Raw genomic sequence first — 19,566 nt, forward strand, 5'->3', positions numbered from 1 at the left:
CTACTACATGACAAAACTATTCTTTCCCTTTAAGGCTCTAGATCAAGCCAAAAGCAAGGGTAGTCCTGAGGATTAAAAATGGATTGAGACTCAGTCTTGCTATGGACTTCCTGTGTGACCTTGGGTAAGTCACTTGAGAATTTAGTTCTCAAAAATAACAGGCCTATTATAGCTGCCAGAATGAAGCACCAATGTTTCTGAGACCACAAATGAGAGACAGAGTTTTGCTTACTTGCCCAAAACAGAAAAGATCCAATGTGGTGTGAGTCCTCTTGAAAAACGTAGGTAACAACCACCAAAAATTAAGGAATATTGAAATTAATCAGCTGAAAGTTAACCTGGAACTATACTTTGCAATATGGTATGAAAACCTACATAAAAACATAATTTTTGGTTTTCAGCCTCTAGTTTTGGGTATTTGAAACCTATCATGAGTAGAATCTTTAAGATTTCCAGAGCTGCAGTATGTACTATTGAAGATCGGGTTTACAGTTGACAAAGCACACCTACTCCAATCAGCTTGCAATATCAATTAGTTAAAAGTTTCTGAAATTACTATAAACAGCTAACGATTTGAGAGCAATAAGTTTGTATTTTTGCTAAATAGTAATGACTGAAATTACAAGTTGGTATTCTTAGGAGGCATTTGGCCAGATAATGTAGTTCCACCAGTTTCTCTGCAATTGAGAGCATTTGATCAAATATCAGTTAAAAAACCCAAACGAGCAAAAAAAACTACAACCCAGGTTTTACAGAAGTTAATTTTATTTCTTTACCATAATAATACAGAGTCCCATACATGTTAAAAATGTCTGCCATCCCTTGCTGGCATTTCAAACTCTATTAAAACAGATGCTTCAACATGAAGAAAGGTATTGCAGCAATATTTTGACTTCAGAGCACTTCAGCCTCTCTCTCCACCACTGAAAAGCTTCTATAAGAATTTACAGGTTAATACCACAACCCGAGTCCCTGTGGGGAAGGAAGCAGGGAACAGCTATAAAACCCCTTCCTCCTGCTGTCCCTGTGCCCGCAGAGGAGCTGCTTACAGAGAGCAAGGGCCCAACCAAAGTCAGTAACATCAACTAACAGGACTTGTCATAAAGCCCAAAGTCCACGGAAACCCCTCCCCATTGAGCCTATCTGATGTAACAAAAATTATTCGGCAGACAATTTGGACTGAATTCAAAGAAGTCGGATCTTCAGACTTCTCACCGAAAAAAAATTGAGTGATTTCTATGATAGGGAAGCCCAGGTCAGGAGGAAAGTCCCACCTTCTTGCTACTTTTGATTAACCCTTTCAGCAGCACGTGTACAGAGCCCTACAAGCACGGAAAACTGTTTCAGGAAACAAATAATCTTAAAAAAAAAAACCTGCCTCAGGTAGTTAATTACCTTAAAACACCCCGCTTTACAACTGTTAAAATAACAAGCACTGACTGCTGACAGAAAAATGAAGAGATAGTGACCTTTTTAAGAGAACTCCCATTATATTTCAGTAGTTAACATTAAAACAGAAGTATTACTTGTTTATATGAGTGAAGGTTTCCCTGGTCTCAAACAGTTAATATAGTTGTCCATGTAGACCTGTTCACTGTGCCTGGAATTTTAACTTAGGCTACATTCCACAAATCCCAAATTGCAAATTTAAATTAACACTAGAGTGAAAACATGATACCCAGTGAAAAAGAAAGCAAGGGGGCAAGAGAAGACAGGCACAACAAGGAATGTTGTATCCCAAGCGTCACTAACACCTGACATCCTGCCAGTAGTTAACACCTTGGAGCTAACAGAAATATGCCATGCTTCTACTTTATTCAAAGGGACTTACAGTCTTACAGTTCTTAGCTTGGTAACGAAACTTTATAGGAAACTGTTATCTAATAGAAACAAAAAGAGAGCAAAATCAACTGTAAAGCAACTGAAATAACACTCTAACAAGTCAATCTACAAAGCCTTTTAGTAATGAACTCACTGTGACCAAGGGTAAAAAATATTAAATAAATAAAGGCTGGCTTATACCCTCTCCTCACATGTACCTGACAGCATGCAGAATTTACTCAGATTCATACATTCTTCTTTATGCCATTAAATATGCATCTGAAAACCTGAAGGCATACTTACATTATTTTCAGAACATCTATATTTAAGGTTGATATCTTTTTAACCCTCTAGTAAGGGAAGTTTTAAATACTTTGTTTTACTTATCTCACAGCATTGCTGAAGAACAAAATGTGTCACTTCTAGTTTTGCTGTTTAATAAGAACTAAGACAATCCTATAACACACATGAGAAAAGTTAAGAAAGCAACTAACCCTGACTGCAAACCAACTCAGAATAAGAAAACCTTTGCTGATACTGAGTCTATTTGAAGTCTACACAAGAGTCTCAGTGCGACTATGCAGATAACGCAAAAAACTGCCCAAACCATCTCTTTCCTCCTCTTCATTTTTCTATCAGAAGAGGGTGGAAAAGGGGAAAAAGTAGATAGGATGAGAGACTTCCAATCAGCGCTATGTTTCTGCTTTATCACATGATCTCAACACTTTGTTAACTCCTCTGCTGTAGCAGATGTTTTTGTGTATTGGCCAGAACTAAGGACAATGACAGAGGGTAGTTTTCTTCAGGTAGGAAGTGCCAGATTTCCTTCTAAGTGGAGGCTTTAATGGCAGCACCAATCAGCTCTTCGCTGATCTCCTGTAGGGACCAATAAACAAGGTGGAAAAGGAACCAGCTCTAGAGTTAAGAAGATAATACTGTCTTTCCAGCTAGAGTTAATGCACCAGAATGGCTCCCAAACACAGAGAGAAAGCAGGGGGAAAAAAAATGAAACAAAAGTTTGCAGTACAAGAATAGCTGTGTTAACTTTAACAAGAGATAAGCAGAAGAAAAGTTTACAGTATTATAACTCAATGCCACAGCCCAGTATTAACTGGCATACTGGATGTCTAGTGCAATCTCTCTGTAATAATCTCCTATTCTGTGGGAATGCAGAGAGGAAACAGCATGAAATTTATTCTGGGCTTTTATTTTTTATACTACGGACAAGCCAGTTGCTGATGCATCTCCCCTAAGCTCATTCCTCATTAACTGAAGATACCTATAAGAACCAAGTGCATTTAGAGACTTAGGAAAAAAAGCCACATATTTATTATAAAGGTTAAAGGGTTAACATTTTTTCTATCCATTCTCTTTAGTAAATATTTGCAAGTCAAACATAAACCCTCTGCTGAGAAATCTCTATTATCCAGATTCTATTATCTAACCGATCCTGATGCTTCAATGCACAATGACTTAAGTTGGTTATAATTCCTTAATAAAAGGAACCAAAACCAGCCTAAACCAAGACACACTACATTCTACATTGCAGAACTAGTTGATTAAGACTCAGAGGCTTTTTATAATAAAGCGGGTGCAGCAATGAGGTCCAAAAGTGATGAAGATGAAAGATACCTAGAATGATACCGCATCTTATACACCTTTTGTTTTCTGCAAGTGATACACGCTGCAGACAAAACGTTTTGTGCTAAACAGCCTTAAATCTGGTTTTCTAATATTAAGCACAAAGGAAAAACACTGACAGCAAGCGTGGTAAATAAATCCCTCCCTTGAGAACGAAAGCAGCAGACAGGAGGGGGCTGACATGCATGCAGGAGAAAACTAAACACCATCTTTTTTTTCTACCTGCACAAGTTGCCATTTGCTGCAGCAATCAAGAATCTTTTTTCCCCGTCGATTTCAAAAGCCAGGTTTTCAGAAAATTTCTCTCTCAAGTCATCTGTTGATATGCTTTAAGAGTATGGTATTCATATCACTGGATCTTTAAGAGAAAAATCCATTTTCTTTCCTGCTCAGGTAAACATGTTTACAGCTCCTGCACAGACGCTGGGTGGTTCAGACTCACATGTCACACACATGTCGTCAGCAACAAGAAAAGCCCCTTTCTCTGATCATCCACATTTTTAATAAGGTAAAGAGAAAAGCACTTTCCAAACTTACCTTTAGGACAGCCAAATCATGAGCTAAACATAAATATTTACACTAGGAGAAGGAATTAATAATACGAGTGTGCAAACAAGAACACTTGCTAGAAAAAGCACACGGCAAAAATAATAAAACCCTTTTAAGTTCAAAGCAACCAAAGCGACCCGTTAGCCCCCGGAAAGGCCGTCATTTATCACCACGTTATGCCCCGAACAGTCAGGATTAGAGAGGTGAAGCACCGATCGTGACTCCGATCTATTTCGGAGACCGTTCACTGCATATGAAAACATCTCAGATCGCAGGCAAAGCCTTCCTATCTGTGACCCTGCACAGGAAATGCCACATAAAACCTAAAATTGCCAAGGAGGGTTACAAAATCGCCTGCTCTACATCCTATTGCGAAGAGTCGTGCTACGAGGACCGAACTACTTCTCCATTTTCCAGAAAATAAGTAGAGAGTGGGTGTTACGAGCGTTTATTCCCCTCGCCGTGTACCTTCCCATTGCATCTTAAAGTAACACACGTACCAAAGGGGAAAAAACACCACCCCAGAGCAGCCCTTAAGTCTGAAATGTAAATGTAATTCCTTATATAGACTGCAGCAGCTGGTCACACACGCACCGAGAGAGCGGAGCGGGGGCCCCCGGCCAAACCGTTACCACCCATTATTATACAAACAGGTACCTCCGAAGCCAGAAGGAAGGGAAGAAACTTCGCCGCCCGCCCCCGCCGCCCGGGCGCAGCCCTCCCTTCCCCACCGGCCCGGCGGGGCGGCAGCGCGGCCGCGGGGCGCCGCCGGGCACTAACTCTCGGCGGGGCGAGGAGGCGCGGAGCGGACGCGGAGCGGAGCGGGGGCGCCGGCCCGGGGCGCCCGCACTGCCCCCGCGCGAATCGCCGCCCGCCGCGGTGCCTCCCCCGAGTGTGCTCCCGGGTGTGCCCCCGCGGGGACGGCCGGCGAGCGCCGGCCGGGGGCGAGGAGCCGGCCGCGCCGCCGGGCGAGCGGGGGGAAAACTCCGGCGGGCGGCAGAGGCGCTCCCGGGCGGGCGGCGGGGCGATCCCGCCCGCGGGGCCGGGGGGAGGCCCCGCTCCGCCCGGGGTAGCGCGCAGGTAACAAGTTTCGGAGTTGGGGCTGCCGCGCTCGGGCGGGCGGCGGCCGCTCCCCCGCCGCTCCCCGCGGGGCTCGGCGTCCCCGCCCGGGCCGGAGGGCGGCGGCGCGGCCGGGGGCCCCCGAGCCCGCTGCCGGCGGCGGGGCGGTCGCGGGGCGTGCGGGGGAAGCGGCGTGTAACGGTCCCGGACAGCGGCGGAGTGCGGAGGCACCGCTAGGCGGAGGAGGGAGGCGGCGGCGAGGGAGGCTCCAGGTAGCGGATATAACGGTGCGGAGGGAGCCGCGCTCCCGGCGAGCCGCGGCGGGGGAATTACTTTGGCGCCCGCCCGACCTCCCCTCTGCGCGCTCGGGACGGCTGTGCCCGGCCCCCGCCCCGGCCCCGCCGCCGCCCCAGCGCGGCCGCGGCGCTGCCCCGCCGGTGACTGACCGTTGTTGCGGCGCGGGTTCGGCTGCTTCCTGCGCTTACACCTGGGGCCATCCGCCATGATCCGCTCGCTGGTGTCTAAATGCTCCAGTCACCTCCTCCCCCGCCCGCCCCCCTCCCTCCCTCCCCTCCCCCCCGGACCTGGTTTACGACACTGGGTGGTTTTACTTTTACATCACCTTCCTACACCTAGTGCTCGCCCGGAACCTTGTTGCCACGGGAGACGGGCGCTTTACGGCAGCGCGTTTGAACGGCGGCGGGGGAAAAGTTGCCCCCGCAGGTAGCGGAGCGGCGGCACGGCCCGGCGGATCTCGGGCCCGAGCCCCGCGCCGGCGGCAGCGCGGGGGGATCCCCTCGGGGCGGGGCGCGGCCGGAGCCGGCGCGGGGTCTCGGCGGTCGCCGGTCCCCGGGGCGGCGCGGGGGATCCCCGCGGGGCAGTCCCGCAGCGCCGCGCTGAGGGGCCGGCCCGGCGTTGTCCCGCCGCCAGGTGCGGCCCCGGCCGCCGCCCCAGGTGCGGCTCGCCCTGCTCCCCGCCCTCCCCGCGGGGCTGTCCCGGCTGGGGCCGCGCTCCCCAAACGGCCCGAATGCCGCACCTGAGGGGCGCGCAGCGCTGCGGCGGGCTCGGACCGGGCTCACCGGCAGCGGGCTCTGCCCGGGGCTCACCGGGACCGGGGCTCACCGGGAGCGGCGTCTGCTGTTACGGGGCTGGGCGAGAGACACACAGCTGCACCGCCGTGACGCCGTTCCCACCGCACGCGAAAGCTGCCGCACTTGGGCTTTCCCTAGTCATACTTCCCGCTTTTACCAAGAGGAGGGGAGGTGTAAAATTCTGTGCCCTAAAAGACAAATAGGGAAGAGAGTAATTTTTCACGGGTGGTTAATAAGCAATCTCTTTTGCACTTAATAAACTTATTTGATGTATTAAAAATTAAAGCATTACCATCAAACGCTTGTACTATTTATTTACTCTTGCTTTTCTCTTCAGGCAATAAAATAATTTGATAAGTTTGCTTCTAGGCTTACTTATTTCCTTTTTTTCCTTATCTTGGAATGATTCCGGGGAATTTTATCTAAAATTAAATTTCAGCGGAAGCATTTCTCTTAATAGGATACTTTCAATAAGAAATTGTCACACTATAGAACTTGAGGCCTTCAGCTGTTCTACATTGTCACGTTCTACATGCTACGTATTCACATTCTGTAACAAGTCACCTCATCTCATGGAAGCAGCATAACATGTTTCTAGAAAATGAACTATTGAACACTGCCTGTTTGTGGGCATACCTTGCAGCTGAAGCTCCCGCAAAAGTCAGTACAATCAGAAGTGCTTAGAAAAGAAGTATTGGGCTAAAATGGATACACAATTAGGTGAAGATCCAAATGGATATTTTTTTTATTCATTGTATCCTCAAAATTGTGAAAGAGCCTTCGGTTTGGATACTCACATGAAAACAGTGGTTGCAGGTACAAGTAATTTGTCTGATAGCTCTCCAAAAAGTTGCAAGTTTAAGTGTATCATTTTTACATTTGTATCTTTAGTCAGTGATGGTTGGATGCTGACCTCAACATTTTAACAAGGATCTATCCAAGAGCCACTAAAGAAGGGTAACAAATCAAACAGTAGCAAGTGCTTGATGGACAAACAGGAGTCATTCAAAAGCATTAGATTTGGCATCAGCTGGGAGTACTGAACCCCAAATACAAGGATGGCTAAGAACTCCAACATGAAACCAACTACAAGATAAAAGTGAAACGCATCAGCTCAAACTTTGAGTGAGCGAATTGCAAAGTTTAAGGCAGGGTTTTGTTTTTAGGTCAGCATCCTTGTCAAGTTTCTGTGCAGAAGATGACCTGTGGCTATGAAACTTTGCAAATGAGTTCTTAAGGTGTTTTGGAATTCTTGGATGCCTTTTATCATTCTGTGTGTGAATTTGAGGATGAACCAAATTATCATGTACAAGTTTTCATGCTAATTTTTTTGTTCCTTAAATTCAGTAATGTTTTTAGAAAGTAGTTGCAAATAAAAAAAAATCTGTAAACATATTTGTGGATTTGTAAGAATATTCACTTGCATGCCCACACAAAGTACCAGGCCCTCTTCAAGCAACTTTGAAGAGCTTATTTTCATTGAATTTTGTCACTTTTCACCTCTGGATAAGAATTCTTGTCTCTTCCTTTTGAGCAATTTATGTTTCCTAACAGAATGAGAAGAGAAACAGTCTCCTGGTGTTTGTTGTGCTCTTTTTCCAATAGCCATAATGTCTGTTTGAACTTGAGTCTCTTAAGATTTCCCAGCAGCTGGGAGAAATTGGTGACAACTCCTTCTGCCCATTAGTTTCTGAAGAGCAGAACTGAAACTGGCAGGAACACTGGTAGCTCTACACGGCTAAAGTTTGGATAAATGAGAAGAGAAAACCAAAGCAACCTTTGTATATATTATCTTTGACACCAAGGAGGTCTGGAAACTAAAAAGAATCGGAGGACAGTGTTTTGCATCAAGTCATTGATGACCCCAATCACTATCCATTGTGAAGAGTGTCTCATCCACTACTTGTAAATAGATATGTAGACTGATTGTTTTTTGAGGGTTGGTTTTTAAGATTTAATATATTTAATCCAAGCAACTGGGCCCTTTGCATCTTTGTATATGAAGTTCCCATTATTTACTGTGCTAAATTAAAGATGCAGACATGGTAAAAGAATTTTTGCCTAACACATTCTTCTAATCCTGTATGCAAAGCAACTAGCTAAAATTCCTGCTATCTTTGTCATGTTCTGCAATACATGAGCATGTTATATGTGTAATTTAAACTGGTTTGTGCTGCAAGAATGGAAAATCCTGCTTTTCTTTATGGTGTGTGGGTTTCAATCTGACTTTTCAGTCAAGGATGCAAGAATTAATTAATGTATTCATTTGCAAAATCTCAGCAAATAGGTATATTTCTGCATCCTCCTAATTGTGGCAGTCTTGAGAAGATATCTCTTTAAAGGAGGGATCCTAAGACAGTGGTCATCCATAACATTTTCTAGTAACAAAATTTGTATGAGAATTTAGGCAACTTAAATAGGCATATTGTAGTTAAAACATGAGATTGCAGAGCTGCTGTACTTCACCTTTTTTGAAATTTATTTCCATTCTCTGAAGACAAGAATTAAAATACTTTAATTTTTTGTATTTAATGTACTCACACTGTTGTATGGATATTCAAAAACTGGGTAATGATTCTTATAGACAGTTTTTCCCATTTTAAAAATGTTCATGTATGTTGCATTATGATTTATGATCCCTTAAGTATGTGTCATTATATAAAAGAAATCAGTCCTCTGTTTCTATTCCTACTTCTTATTAATGTTTATGAAATGAAGTTTCACATCATATCTTGACTATTTTAGATTTAATGGTGTTCATTTAGTTTAATGAATTTAGAATTACAGTGGAAAATTACTCTGTATTGTTTCTTGTGTATTGTTTCTTGTTTCATTAACTGATTTGTGGAGATTCTTTTTTTTTCTTTTTTTTTCTGATTTTCATTATTGAAACTTTAATTCCATGTATTTTTTGGAATGTCAGTTCCTAAAATTTATTTTTCAGTTGATAATTTATTCTTTTACGTTTTTGTTAAATGCACTTTTACTCCTCCTCCTCCTATTTCCTACAATAGGAATTGTAGTTGAAAGATTTGTTAGGAGAGCAATGACACAGAAATACACAGTTTGACTGCAGCTGAGGAACTAATCTTGAATAAAATGTGGATTGTAGAGATATCAACATAGAGGATCCCTTCAGATGGTCTTCCAATTTCTATTTATACTTCCAAATGAATCTAATGAGTTTTGAAGCTATACCCTGGGATGTTGTACAGTCTCAAAAAATGGTAAAGCTGCTTCAAATTTTCACATTCATTTACAAACACTTATGAAGGAAAATTACCTTTTTTATTTTACTTTGCTCATCTCATGATTTTATTTACTGTTTCCAAACTTTACCATTAATTTATTTGTTCATTTAAAGCTTGAAGTTTATGATGTCTAATGACTTGTCATGTCTTTGCACAACTTGAGGAGGCTGTACCTGATTGAAGGATGTGTGAGGGTGTAACTCTGCCATAAATCATCACTGAGTCCATAGCTATAGATAGCTATAATGACTTGCATATATGCAATTGACTTTTCTAACGTCTTCCTTGTTAAGAAGTGTTTGTGAAGGTCACAAAGGCCTTCAAACCCATTTTGTTTCTCTTGCTCTTATTTTGCCCTACTTGTTGCATATTGTTTTTCTCTTGGAAGCAATTAACCTGCGCTGATACCTATGTCAGGTTAGTATGCTGTATTAAATAAATATACTAGAACATAACAAGGGCCTACTGTTCCATTCTTATAGTGATTTTAACTTTCAGTGAGATTAGATCTCTGTCTCAGAGCCTTCACACAAGCAAAAAATTATTTGAGAAAAAATTTGAAAAAGTAATTTCATATTTTTAATCCAAATGGCAAATATTGCATATTCAAAATGGAATTAAGAATGCAAATTTGGGTATAAGCAGTGGATAGTGAACTGTTGTGATTTTTTTCATTTGTTTTCATAATATCTGGAACTTCAGATAAGATTGTCTACTTCAATACTTTATTTTCTACCACTAGATGCAGTAGCAAAATGCTGTTTCAAAATACTATTTTTTGTTTTAAATTACATCTGAACTGGTGACTGATCAAACGACACTTGTGCAGTTAGATTGCCCGCTTTTATTAGTAGCACATTTTCCATGCATCTTTGTTTATGATGACTCTGCATAAGTGTTCTTATCTTTTATACTAATTAAACACTAATGCGTTGCAAATATTTTCACATATGGTTCGTGTTTGTTTGCTTCTGTAACTTCCACTCTATTTCTGATTTAGTTCTGCTCCCTAGCCCTCTTGCTGTTTGCTGTCGCACAGTTTTGTGCAATTGCTCATTTGGCTCTCGTTTGGGATTATTCCCTTTGTTATGATACCTGTGCAGCTGGCTCACTCCGCTCTTTAAATCCCAACTTAAAATTGATTTCCTAATTATTTCATTGCTTATTCTTCTCATTTATATTTGAGGGTTTTAGAAGTTGAAACACATTCTAATGTTACATGTTACTCATTTGTTATCTCTTGTTTGTTTTGGTTTTTTCTCACTCTAAGTGCATAATGCTTCTCCAGGGAATGTTTGTTAATACATAAAAGCAAAGCTGTTGTTCTGGAGCTTGCAGTGTGTCTTCTGAATATACAGTGTTAACATAAAGAAAACCAAGGGAAAAAAGTATGAGAGTCTACCAAAACAAACACATAAATACAGTTGAAAGTCTCATTTTGCTTAAAAGACCTCGACAAATCATCAGCCAAAGCTATAAGGAGAAACACAGATATTGTAATGGTTAATTTCTGGAATGTGAAGTGAAGCTTTGGTGCACTCAGCATAGCTGGTCTGATTCTCAGGGTTGGCAAAGGCTGTCTGGTACTTACAAACATATGGTGTTAAAATGCAATATGTTTGAAACTCAGATGCATAGACCAAACTTGTTGGAACTACAGAGCTGTGTAAAATTCTACTGTAGTTATATCTGAGTTGAGTTTATTGGAGCAGAGAATAGCAGTTCAGTGCAAGAATGATTATGCATTGATACAGAATTGGAAAGGGATTGTGATTCTCATGTAAGGCTACGCATATCAAGAATTTTTGGTTGCAATATTAAAAAGGAAAGCCTAGTTTGGATCCATCCAAACAATAAGGTTTTCCGTTTTCCCTTGTGGAAATAAAAGTCTTACAAGATTTTATGTGGGATCATCTAGAAAATGTCTTTTTTTGCCCGAGTATTAAAAGCCTGCATTAGAACAATTGTTAAATCTGAGCAGGTGGTCCACAGGTTTCTATGAACTAAATGATTTGAAAATTCACTTTATTAGGTTCCGTGCTCTTACTGGGGAGATTTGAACAGAGAGGTCTATGGTGGGTGGTATCTTAAATCCCTGGGCTTTAGATAATATGAAGAACTGTCATTTTCTCTTATTGATGACTAAGTAGTGTAAAAAGGACTAGAGCTCCTGTGTCATCTTAAGAGAAGGATTTAAAACACTCTCTACACTACTTAGATAAATGTTATGGCCATTAGGTAATAATCTTTCTCTAGTTCCATGATTATTTTAAGTATTTTATAACTAAAAACATTCATCAGTACAGATGAAGACCATCTGAATTTTCTTTAGGAAGGTGAATTTCCATCATTGCTGAATGACAATTGCTCAGATTTTTATTAGGAGAGGATGTAATTGAACCTTGGTTTTTAATATCCTGGAGGAACTCGGCGACTACTGGGATTTCATATTAAAGATTGATCATACCCAATGTTTCGTTCATGCTGAGCTTGTTCTGAATGGCCCAAATTGGTTGCTGAAGACCAGCCAGGCTGAGAAAAACAAAGTTTGAAGTTCTGCAGGTGGTTAGGTAGAGCGGAAAATTAGGCAGATTAGGGAATACCAGAAGCAGATCTTCACGTGCCCAGAGAATCTAACTGAAGCTGGAAATAGTAATTCAGAGCTTTGTGGTGTCTCTAGGATCTTGATTGACCACTGTTTTGCAAATACAAAAAAGCTATCTGAAGTAAAATCAAAATTTTATTTGTTTTAGGTAATTTCATTTTATTTAAAAGATTCATTGGCTATTTCAGTAGCTGTGGGTAGGCCTTCAGTGGAGCAGTTGAGTTCTTGCAGGCGATGACTAATTCCTGTTTAGTGACCATGGTAGGTGACCATGTGTGGTACTCGGTTGCCTCATGTAGTTTCATTTCTGGGCTATTCCCTCCAACTGCCTCTGTAGTTAGAGGGCATCTAGTCAGTAGAGCCTGGTACATCTCACAGGCACATAAGTAAAGTGAGATGAATTCCAACCCATCTCTCACTCCTGACATCAGTCCAATCAGTGAGGTATATTTTCCTGTCGTGAGGTGTTTGGGGTTTTGAAGATGACTTCATTCCTCAGCTCTAATATTCACTCCCAGTTTTGTGGGGTGAAAAGTCCTAGAATTTGTTGTCTCACCTGCAAGTGATGTCTGCTTTGCCAAATATATTTAGACGCTTTTTCACGACAAGGCCATCCTCTGTGGATTTTCATAAAATGTACCATACATCACACAACACCAAGGGAAACAAAAGCATTTGTTATGGCATGGGAAAAAAAATGGGGTTTTTTCCATAAATATTTGAAATCCAGAGAAATGTTTATAAAATATCTGGACAGTCTTAAGATAGACAGGATAACTGTGGAGGCCTTGTTTTGCAGAGATGTGCAATTCTAAACTTCAAAGTTTGTTGCTGCAGCCAGATGTATTTGGATTCATCATTGCATCTTTCAGAGAAGGACAGAAGAAATTCGCTTAATTGTTATTAATAATAGTCCTTTTGTGCCACGCCATTTATTCTAAATCCAGTCAAGAACTTCATGGGATTCCTTACTAATTTTTGGTGTAATTTTAATTTGCAAAATGGCAAAGCTCCTCACTTCAATAGTGTTCTTCACCATCAATCCAGGGCTGTACCTACCTTGCATTCTTCACCTTAGACTGCTTTATCTTTAGTTGCTGATTGCTTCATAAAGACTGCTCTGGCCCTAAATAGTGTTTATAGGTTCTGTAATGTTTTTATCTTAACATTGTTTCTTGCTTAACTGTTTATTCCAGAAGGTCTGAAAAATTATGTTTTCAGCTCCAGATAATTTCCCCTTTGACAGGTAGCTCATGTGCAACTATTTTTCAGACTCTATTTCAGGACATTCTAACTACAGCCTAGTCTTTATCTGAGTCAAATCACAGTCACATTTTCTATTGAACAGTAACGCACTACGTTCATTTTACAGTCTCTGTAACTGCATTTTAAGGACATATGCAGTGCTTGGGTCTCCATTCTCCTTAAACTGATGCATACTGGTGTGAATCCTAAACAAACTGTTTTGGTGCCTTTTCCCCAACCTGTTTTTCCTGTGGAACAGTGATGGATGAACCTTTCTGTTGACTTGGGCAAGATCAGGGAAAAAAAAAGCAAATAGAGAGACCTGTTCATTGCTGTGACTACCTTGACTGAAATGCCAAACTCAGCAAACAGGCCGTTCTTCATACATAAAAGAAAATATAGACACAGTATCCAGCCAGCCAGGAATCACCAAATGTACCAGAGCAAAGCCCATGGCTAAACTGAAGTGGAAATATTTCATGGAAATTCATCTGTGTGTTCTTTTACTTGCTTGCTACACAATGCTGTCTCTCATGTCCTACTACACCAGGGCTCAGGGTGCCTTTCTTCATTACCTTTTCTTACCTTTCAGAATATTAAAAAATATGCAAAAAATTTTAAATAACACTTATTATATATATCTGTTACTACAATTGATCTGTTTATATATATACGTGCATGCAGAAAGCTATTTTTAAAGATTAGGAAGGTCACAAAGTCATGGGCTTGGCCTAGATTCATGATCCCTTGGTTATACCCGCATCTGGCTGCCCCATCCCTTCCCAGGAGATTACTCCCACCGCAGCCAAGGCTGCTGTTCAAATCCCCATGTATTAGCAAACTGAAAACAGCAGTAGTTCAAATTAAAAATGCTCCACTGGACCAGCAGCTGCAGACCCAGTCTTTCTCCCATTTATTTGAAGTGGCTGAAGAGGCTACTGTTTCCAGTTGCAGGATCAATGTTCTTTTCAGCTGCTCCAGCTACATCCAGCATGGATGGCAACATTACAGAATGTCTCTTTTTAGTCACAGAGTTTTAATTTTGTCCCATTATATGTTAGCTACATTACTTCGTCTCTTCCTGCAGCTTGAGAAGGTGTGTCGCTTGGCAATGTGTTAATGTATCTTTCCTCCTTGTTCAAAATAGTTTCCAAATCCTAATCATGCAGGTTATGCAAACCCCACTCTGAAGACAACCTTGGAATTTCAATGGAAGGCTATCTGGGGCAGATGCTTACGTGTGACTTTGACTTATGCAATATATGGAAGGTCATACATCATGTCAGACACATTCATCAGAGTAGTCTTCCCAAATGCTTTGAGAAACTAGACAAAATGGGAAATTCCTTAACCAAGAAAAGTGTTTGAGGATTCATTTGGTCTTGTTTTTCCAACAACTTCTACTATACTGTTAACTATCAGCTAAGGAGACACATCTCTGTTGTGGAGTAGCATGGGGGAGTACGTAGCAGAAAAGTTCCAAATACTTTTTATTTCACTTTCCTGATGGGAAAAGATTCAGGTTTCTCCAAACCTTTTGCTCTTCCCCCTCAGAATCTTAACAAATTCATCAGAAAGTTTTTTTCTTCCTCAATTAAAAGAATGTCAAAAACACTTCACTTCCCTTTTGCAGTCCTACTTGGATCTAAATCTGCATTTGACATTTCATGCTACACCCAGTTCCAACAGATGTAGGCTCTGTGGCCCTGCAATTAGGTACTATGTTAAGTGATATCTAATTTTAGGACATGCCATATGGCTCTCCCTGTATTCTCCTAGATCGTGTATGAAAGGTGAGCACGCTGTTTCATTACAGAGAACCATTACTTCCTGAAGCCATGGGAAGACTCCTGCTTCCTCAAGAAGATGCAATGCTCCTTGGACCACAGTCCATCAGCAGGCTTTGTAGAGCTCTTCCACATCTTAGTTAAAGATATGATCTCAAAAAGAAAATACATAGGCATCAATTAATATGAGGACATTGATCCCTAGGCTAAGAATGTAAGTTTCAGGATGAGTATGTAGCAGTATTTTTTCTATCTTTCCCTTTAGAAGACGCTTTTTGATGTTAAGTACTAGTAATCTCCAATTTTTAAGTTACTATTAATTTCAGTGAACTGACCTGTCTTCTGTTATCTGACCATCTGGGATCCTTTAATAAGAAAAAAATCATTGCAGTATTAGAAAGCATATTTTAGCTTGCCATATTTAATCTAAACATATTGAAGCAAGATGCAAAGCAGTATCAGATAAAAGCTAAGTTCCTCTGTTAGATGCTAAGTGAGTATAACCTTCCTGTCTAGAGAGAGTCAAAGAGTTTAAGAAATTACTGGATTAGTGCTATGCAGAAAATAATAATGAGCAGTGATTTAATAATGACACAGTTAAATATAATTATAATAATAAAACACACAAAGATTAATATACATTGACTATATGTTAGGACATTTTAGGGGTTAAGATTACACCTTGAACAGGGTGTCAGGTTTTTCTCTGTGTTTCTCCCATTAGGAATTAGATCACATTCCACAAGGCTAAAGGTAATCACCTTGTTTTCATTTTCTATTATGAATTTTTGGGCGCTGCTCTGTCAGGCTCTAACCATGTGTTTCCTAAACAGAGTCCATCTGACCAGTTGTGAGTGCTCTGCTTGCTGGCAACGCATCTGTCACTGGGAGTGTGTTCCCCCCTCGGCTGACAGCCCTGCTTATCCAACAGTCCCCAGAGTGGGAATCTACAAAAGGCACTTAAAGAAGAGACAGAGGAGGCTGTTCCCTGGAAATCGGAGCTTTTTGTGATGAACACAGGGAGGTTTTGGGATGATGCCTCACCACATTCTGCTGAGTCAAGTCAGTATTAAGTGAATACATATTCTCTCTTGGGAGTCCTAATTACAGCTGAGAATCTTAGGAAGTTATAGAAGGAAAGAAAGGGAAGGGCTGGAGTGCTTTCATAGCCTCTTGAATATCCAAGTAAAATACAAGGAGGGCCCCATTATTCATGGAACCCAAGAACTGCAATTGCAGATTCCACTGAGCATCAATCCCACTGATTTAATCCACAGGACTCTGTCGAAGAAGGATTTTTGGGGTGATCAATTTGTCAGTATCAAGTACCTGCAGAACTGTCTGTAGTGGGCATTACTGTAAGATTTGCCAGCATCAGTGTTCTGTCTTTTCTACACACAGCTGCTGGTGCTTGGTATCCATTTCTTCTTGCTTGAATTGATGTACATGGCATACAAATATTTTTTTTAGTGTATTTAGTATTTTGTAACAATTTATATAATTATAAGAGTTTCAATGCAATTTGTTGAGAGTAATTAGCCAGTAGTTACCCTCCAAGGAAGCAAAAACCAAAAAGCAGTTGTGGTCCTTTCTTGGAGCGACACAGCTTGAAATAAACCCATCGCCCAAAACTGAACGGTAGGCAAGTTTGTCAGGAGTCAGCTGTGCAGAGGGATGGGTGGAAGTGGCTGTCACTGGCATACAACCGGAAAAGCTGCTTTTGCAAAAGCAGAGAGAAGTGACAAGAAGAGAAGCAAACCCGAGCTTTGGGGAGGAATACCAGCGAAAGAACTTTGTTGTCAAAGTGCTCCTCACAACAAGGCTTGAAATGGAGAGCAACAAACTGCCTTCTAGCAGTTAATTGCTGCCTGGTTAGCGGAGCCACAAGGCAGAGGTTGCTGGAAACTCTCCTGATGTGCATTTGGCAGGCACTCCCCGTGGGGTTGGTGCCCCTGCCCGGCATTCTCCCCCTCTTCCCGAGCCCCCAGTCCCTTTGCACCCCCTGGGAAAGCACCATTAGCGCTCTATTAGCGGAACGAGGCAGCCAGATCAGGTTGGGAGACATCCTGCAGCATGAGCTGGTAATTAAGGATCCTCAATTAGGCAGAGCCTTGAGGCAAGAGGATGACCTATGTCTGGGAAGAACAGGTGGGGCTGTAAATCAGTGCAAGTCGCTTGAGATCTCTTAAGGTTTGGGTTTTTTTTTTTTTTTTGTTTTGGAGGGGGTTTTTTGGTGGCTTTTTGTTTATTTTCTATTTTTAATTTTATATATATTATGTAATTATATTTATTATTTTGTATTCCTCGGTGGTTTAGAACGAAGTGCTCCAAAATAGTGAATCATAGTTAGAAAACAAGAGAGTTACCAAATATTTGAATTAGTAATCGTCTCCAGAATTTTGAGTACAAATTTTTGATACAATGTTACAAAAAAATAACGAAGCTGCTGGTTAGTGGGGCATCAGGGAGACACCCCAGATAATTATTGGAAAATGAGCAGTGTCTTGAATCTCTCGAAGTGAAAGTGCGATGGATTATGAGCTTCATTTTCTGGCACACAGCGCTTTGTCTTCAGCCATTTTTTACTTTTCATTTTCATCCATCCACTTTCAGATGTAACTAATCTCCTCTGGGTGGAGATTCCAACGTTACTGCAGAAACTGTCCCACTGCACATTCCATAATAGAAAATACGCCACAACAGGTTATATTTAACAAGGAAAAGAGGAATGGAGAGTGGTACATCTGCACAATGAATATAATATAGCATTGAGTTGGAATTTCCTGACTTCAGCAAGGCTTCCAAAATAATAATGCATTAATAGAATTACACTTAGCTTTCTGCTTTTAAAAGGAAAATATTTGAAAGCAAAAGTATTTTCATCTTCCAAGTTCTTCTGGCTCTGTGTGTGAGATAGTGGAAATAACACAGAGCTGTGTAACCACAGCAAACAAGTGGGGTGGGAATTCTGTTGCTGCTTGGTTGGCCTGAAGCAGAGCAGTAGTGAAGCCTGTATTTCAGATTTAATATGTAAATTTTTTTCCCTCCTAAACTCCATTCATTTCTGTGGATGAAAGTAAAATTAGTCAGTTGTAGACAGAATTGGTGGTGATCTACAATTACTGATGTCTGGCATTTCCATTAAAAGAGGCAGGTTTTACTTGGCTATAATTTCAGCAGCTGGTTGGTTGAAATTTTACCTGATTAGGCAGGAGTTTCCTTTGCTAGCTAAATCCTGCAGTCTGACTTTTCCAAGTTAGAAATTCAGCAAAGTTTTTCATCAGTATCTATCAAGCAATTAAGGAAAAATACATTATTTTGCCCATATAGAGAATCTCTGTATTTTAAGCTTGTTTAAAATTTGGCAAGGAACTCACCATCTTGTTGGGATGTCTTTTCTGCTTTCTGTGGAAAGTCTCAGCTGATACATAGGCAGCCGTAGATATTTGAATAAATTTGGCACATGGATGTGAAAAAAAAAAACCAAACAAAAAGAAATTCAGCTACTTCAGCTACTTGAGCATGCTCCAAAGCAGGGACAGAATTAGATCACTGAGAAACATTTGATTGATCCACCAGTAAAAATGCTGAAAGGCAGCAGAAATACATACATATTTAACCTCCCAGCTATTTTAACTTCAGTGGGGCTTAGCTGGTGAAATGCATAGGTTTTGGGGTTTTTTCCCCATTTCACCAGTAAAATTCCCTGATATTTACAAAACTTTGAAGTCTAGATTTTATTGTCCCTTTTATAAATTAATTTTGTCTTTTTTAGCATCACTGTAAAATCAAAACCATGACTTCCTGACTCACTGACTTCTTCATAGGTATTTCTCCGGAAAGCATTATCAGATGCTCTTTGAATACTGACACATAGTAATAAAATCATTGAAGACATATAAAGATGACATAATTTTGGGATCTTCATCAGTGAAGATTATTTGATGTACAGCACTGTGTCTTAGCTCCATTCTTTGTTAAGTCTTTTTTTCACATCTAACTCACTGCTAACAAATAGGGACATTATTGATGTAATAGTGAGTCAGAGGCTCTGGTGTTTCCTCAGTGCTCTACCAAAGTGAAAATCTCTTCTGCTCTTTGTTGTTCTTGTATTCTCCCCCTATTATTTTTTTTCTCTGTCATGAATAAGATCTAAGCAATAAAAAGTTGAAGAACTTGAATTATTACTGATAAATAAATGGCCTTATTAGTGTTCACTGAAGCAACGCCAGTCTTTTGTTTCCATGATTAGAGAGATGTGTTTGTTTTCCTTCACATGTTACTCAGTATGTCAATAATTTTAGATATTGTGTTTTGATACTTCACTCTTTTCCCGTGGAAGGATTTGAAGGTAAGTTCACAAACCAGCAGGTTTCAGATAAGATGTATTGCCCCTGGTTTGGAAACAGCTCTTAGGTCTGGGTGTGCTGGACACCAAACACCAAGGGGCCTGAGGGAAAGGCTAATGCTGTCACTGCCGAGTCTCCAGGAGGAGCTGGTGAATATTGGGTCAGGCC

At 41.1% G+C, this 19,566-nt stretch overlaps 1 protein-coding gene and 1 long non-coding RNA gene across 3 annotated transcripts in view; one reads left to right on the forward strand and one right to left on the reverse strand.

Moving 5' to 3' along the window:
- Window positions 1-5,621, reverse strand: part of ZEB1 (zinc finger E-box binding homeobox 1) — a 119,561-nt gene extending 113,940 nt beyond the window's left edge. The window contains exon 1 of one of the 2 annotated variants that reach the window (XM_085050395.1): window positions 5,517-5,621. In XM_085050395.1, the coding sequence (XP_084906521.1) occupies window positions 5,517-5,574 (58 nt within the window). In that variant the 5' untranslated portion in view covers window positions 5,575-5,621. Of the gene's footprint in view, window positions 1-3,684; window positions 3,716-5,516 lie in introns of those variants that run through there. The other variant, XM_085050397.1, reaches the window with a different exon arrangement.
- LOC146440835 (uncharacterized) lies at window positions 4,595-8,965 on the forward strand. The gene is made up of 2 exons (XR_014849690.1): window positions 4,595-5,342; window positions 5,707-8,965. It is a non-coding gene; the product is annotated as an uncharacterized LOC146440835 (long non-coding RNA).
- The last annotated feature ends 10,601 nt before the right edge of the window (window positions 8,966-19,566 follow it).

The sequence above is a fragment of the Lichenostomus cassidix genome, chromosome 2 (genome assembly GCF_008360975.1).
Source record: "Lichenostomus cassidix isolate B80296 chromosome 2, HeHo_3.0, whole genome shotgun sequence".
Classification (NCBI taxonomy): Eukaryota; Metazoa; Chordata; class Aves; order Passeriformes; family Meliphagidae; genus Lichenostomus; species Lichenostomus cassidix.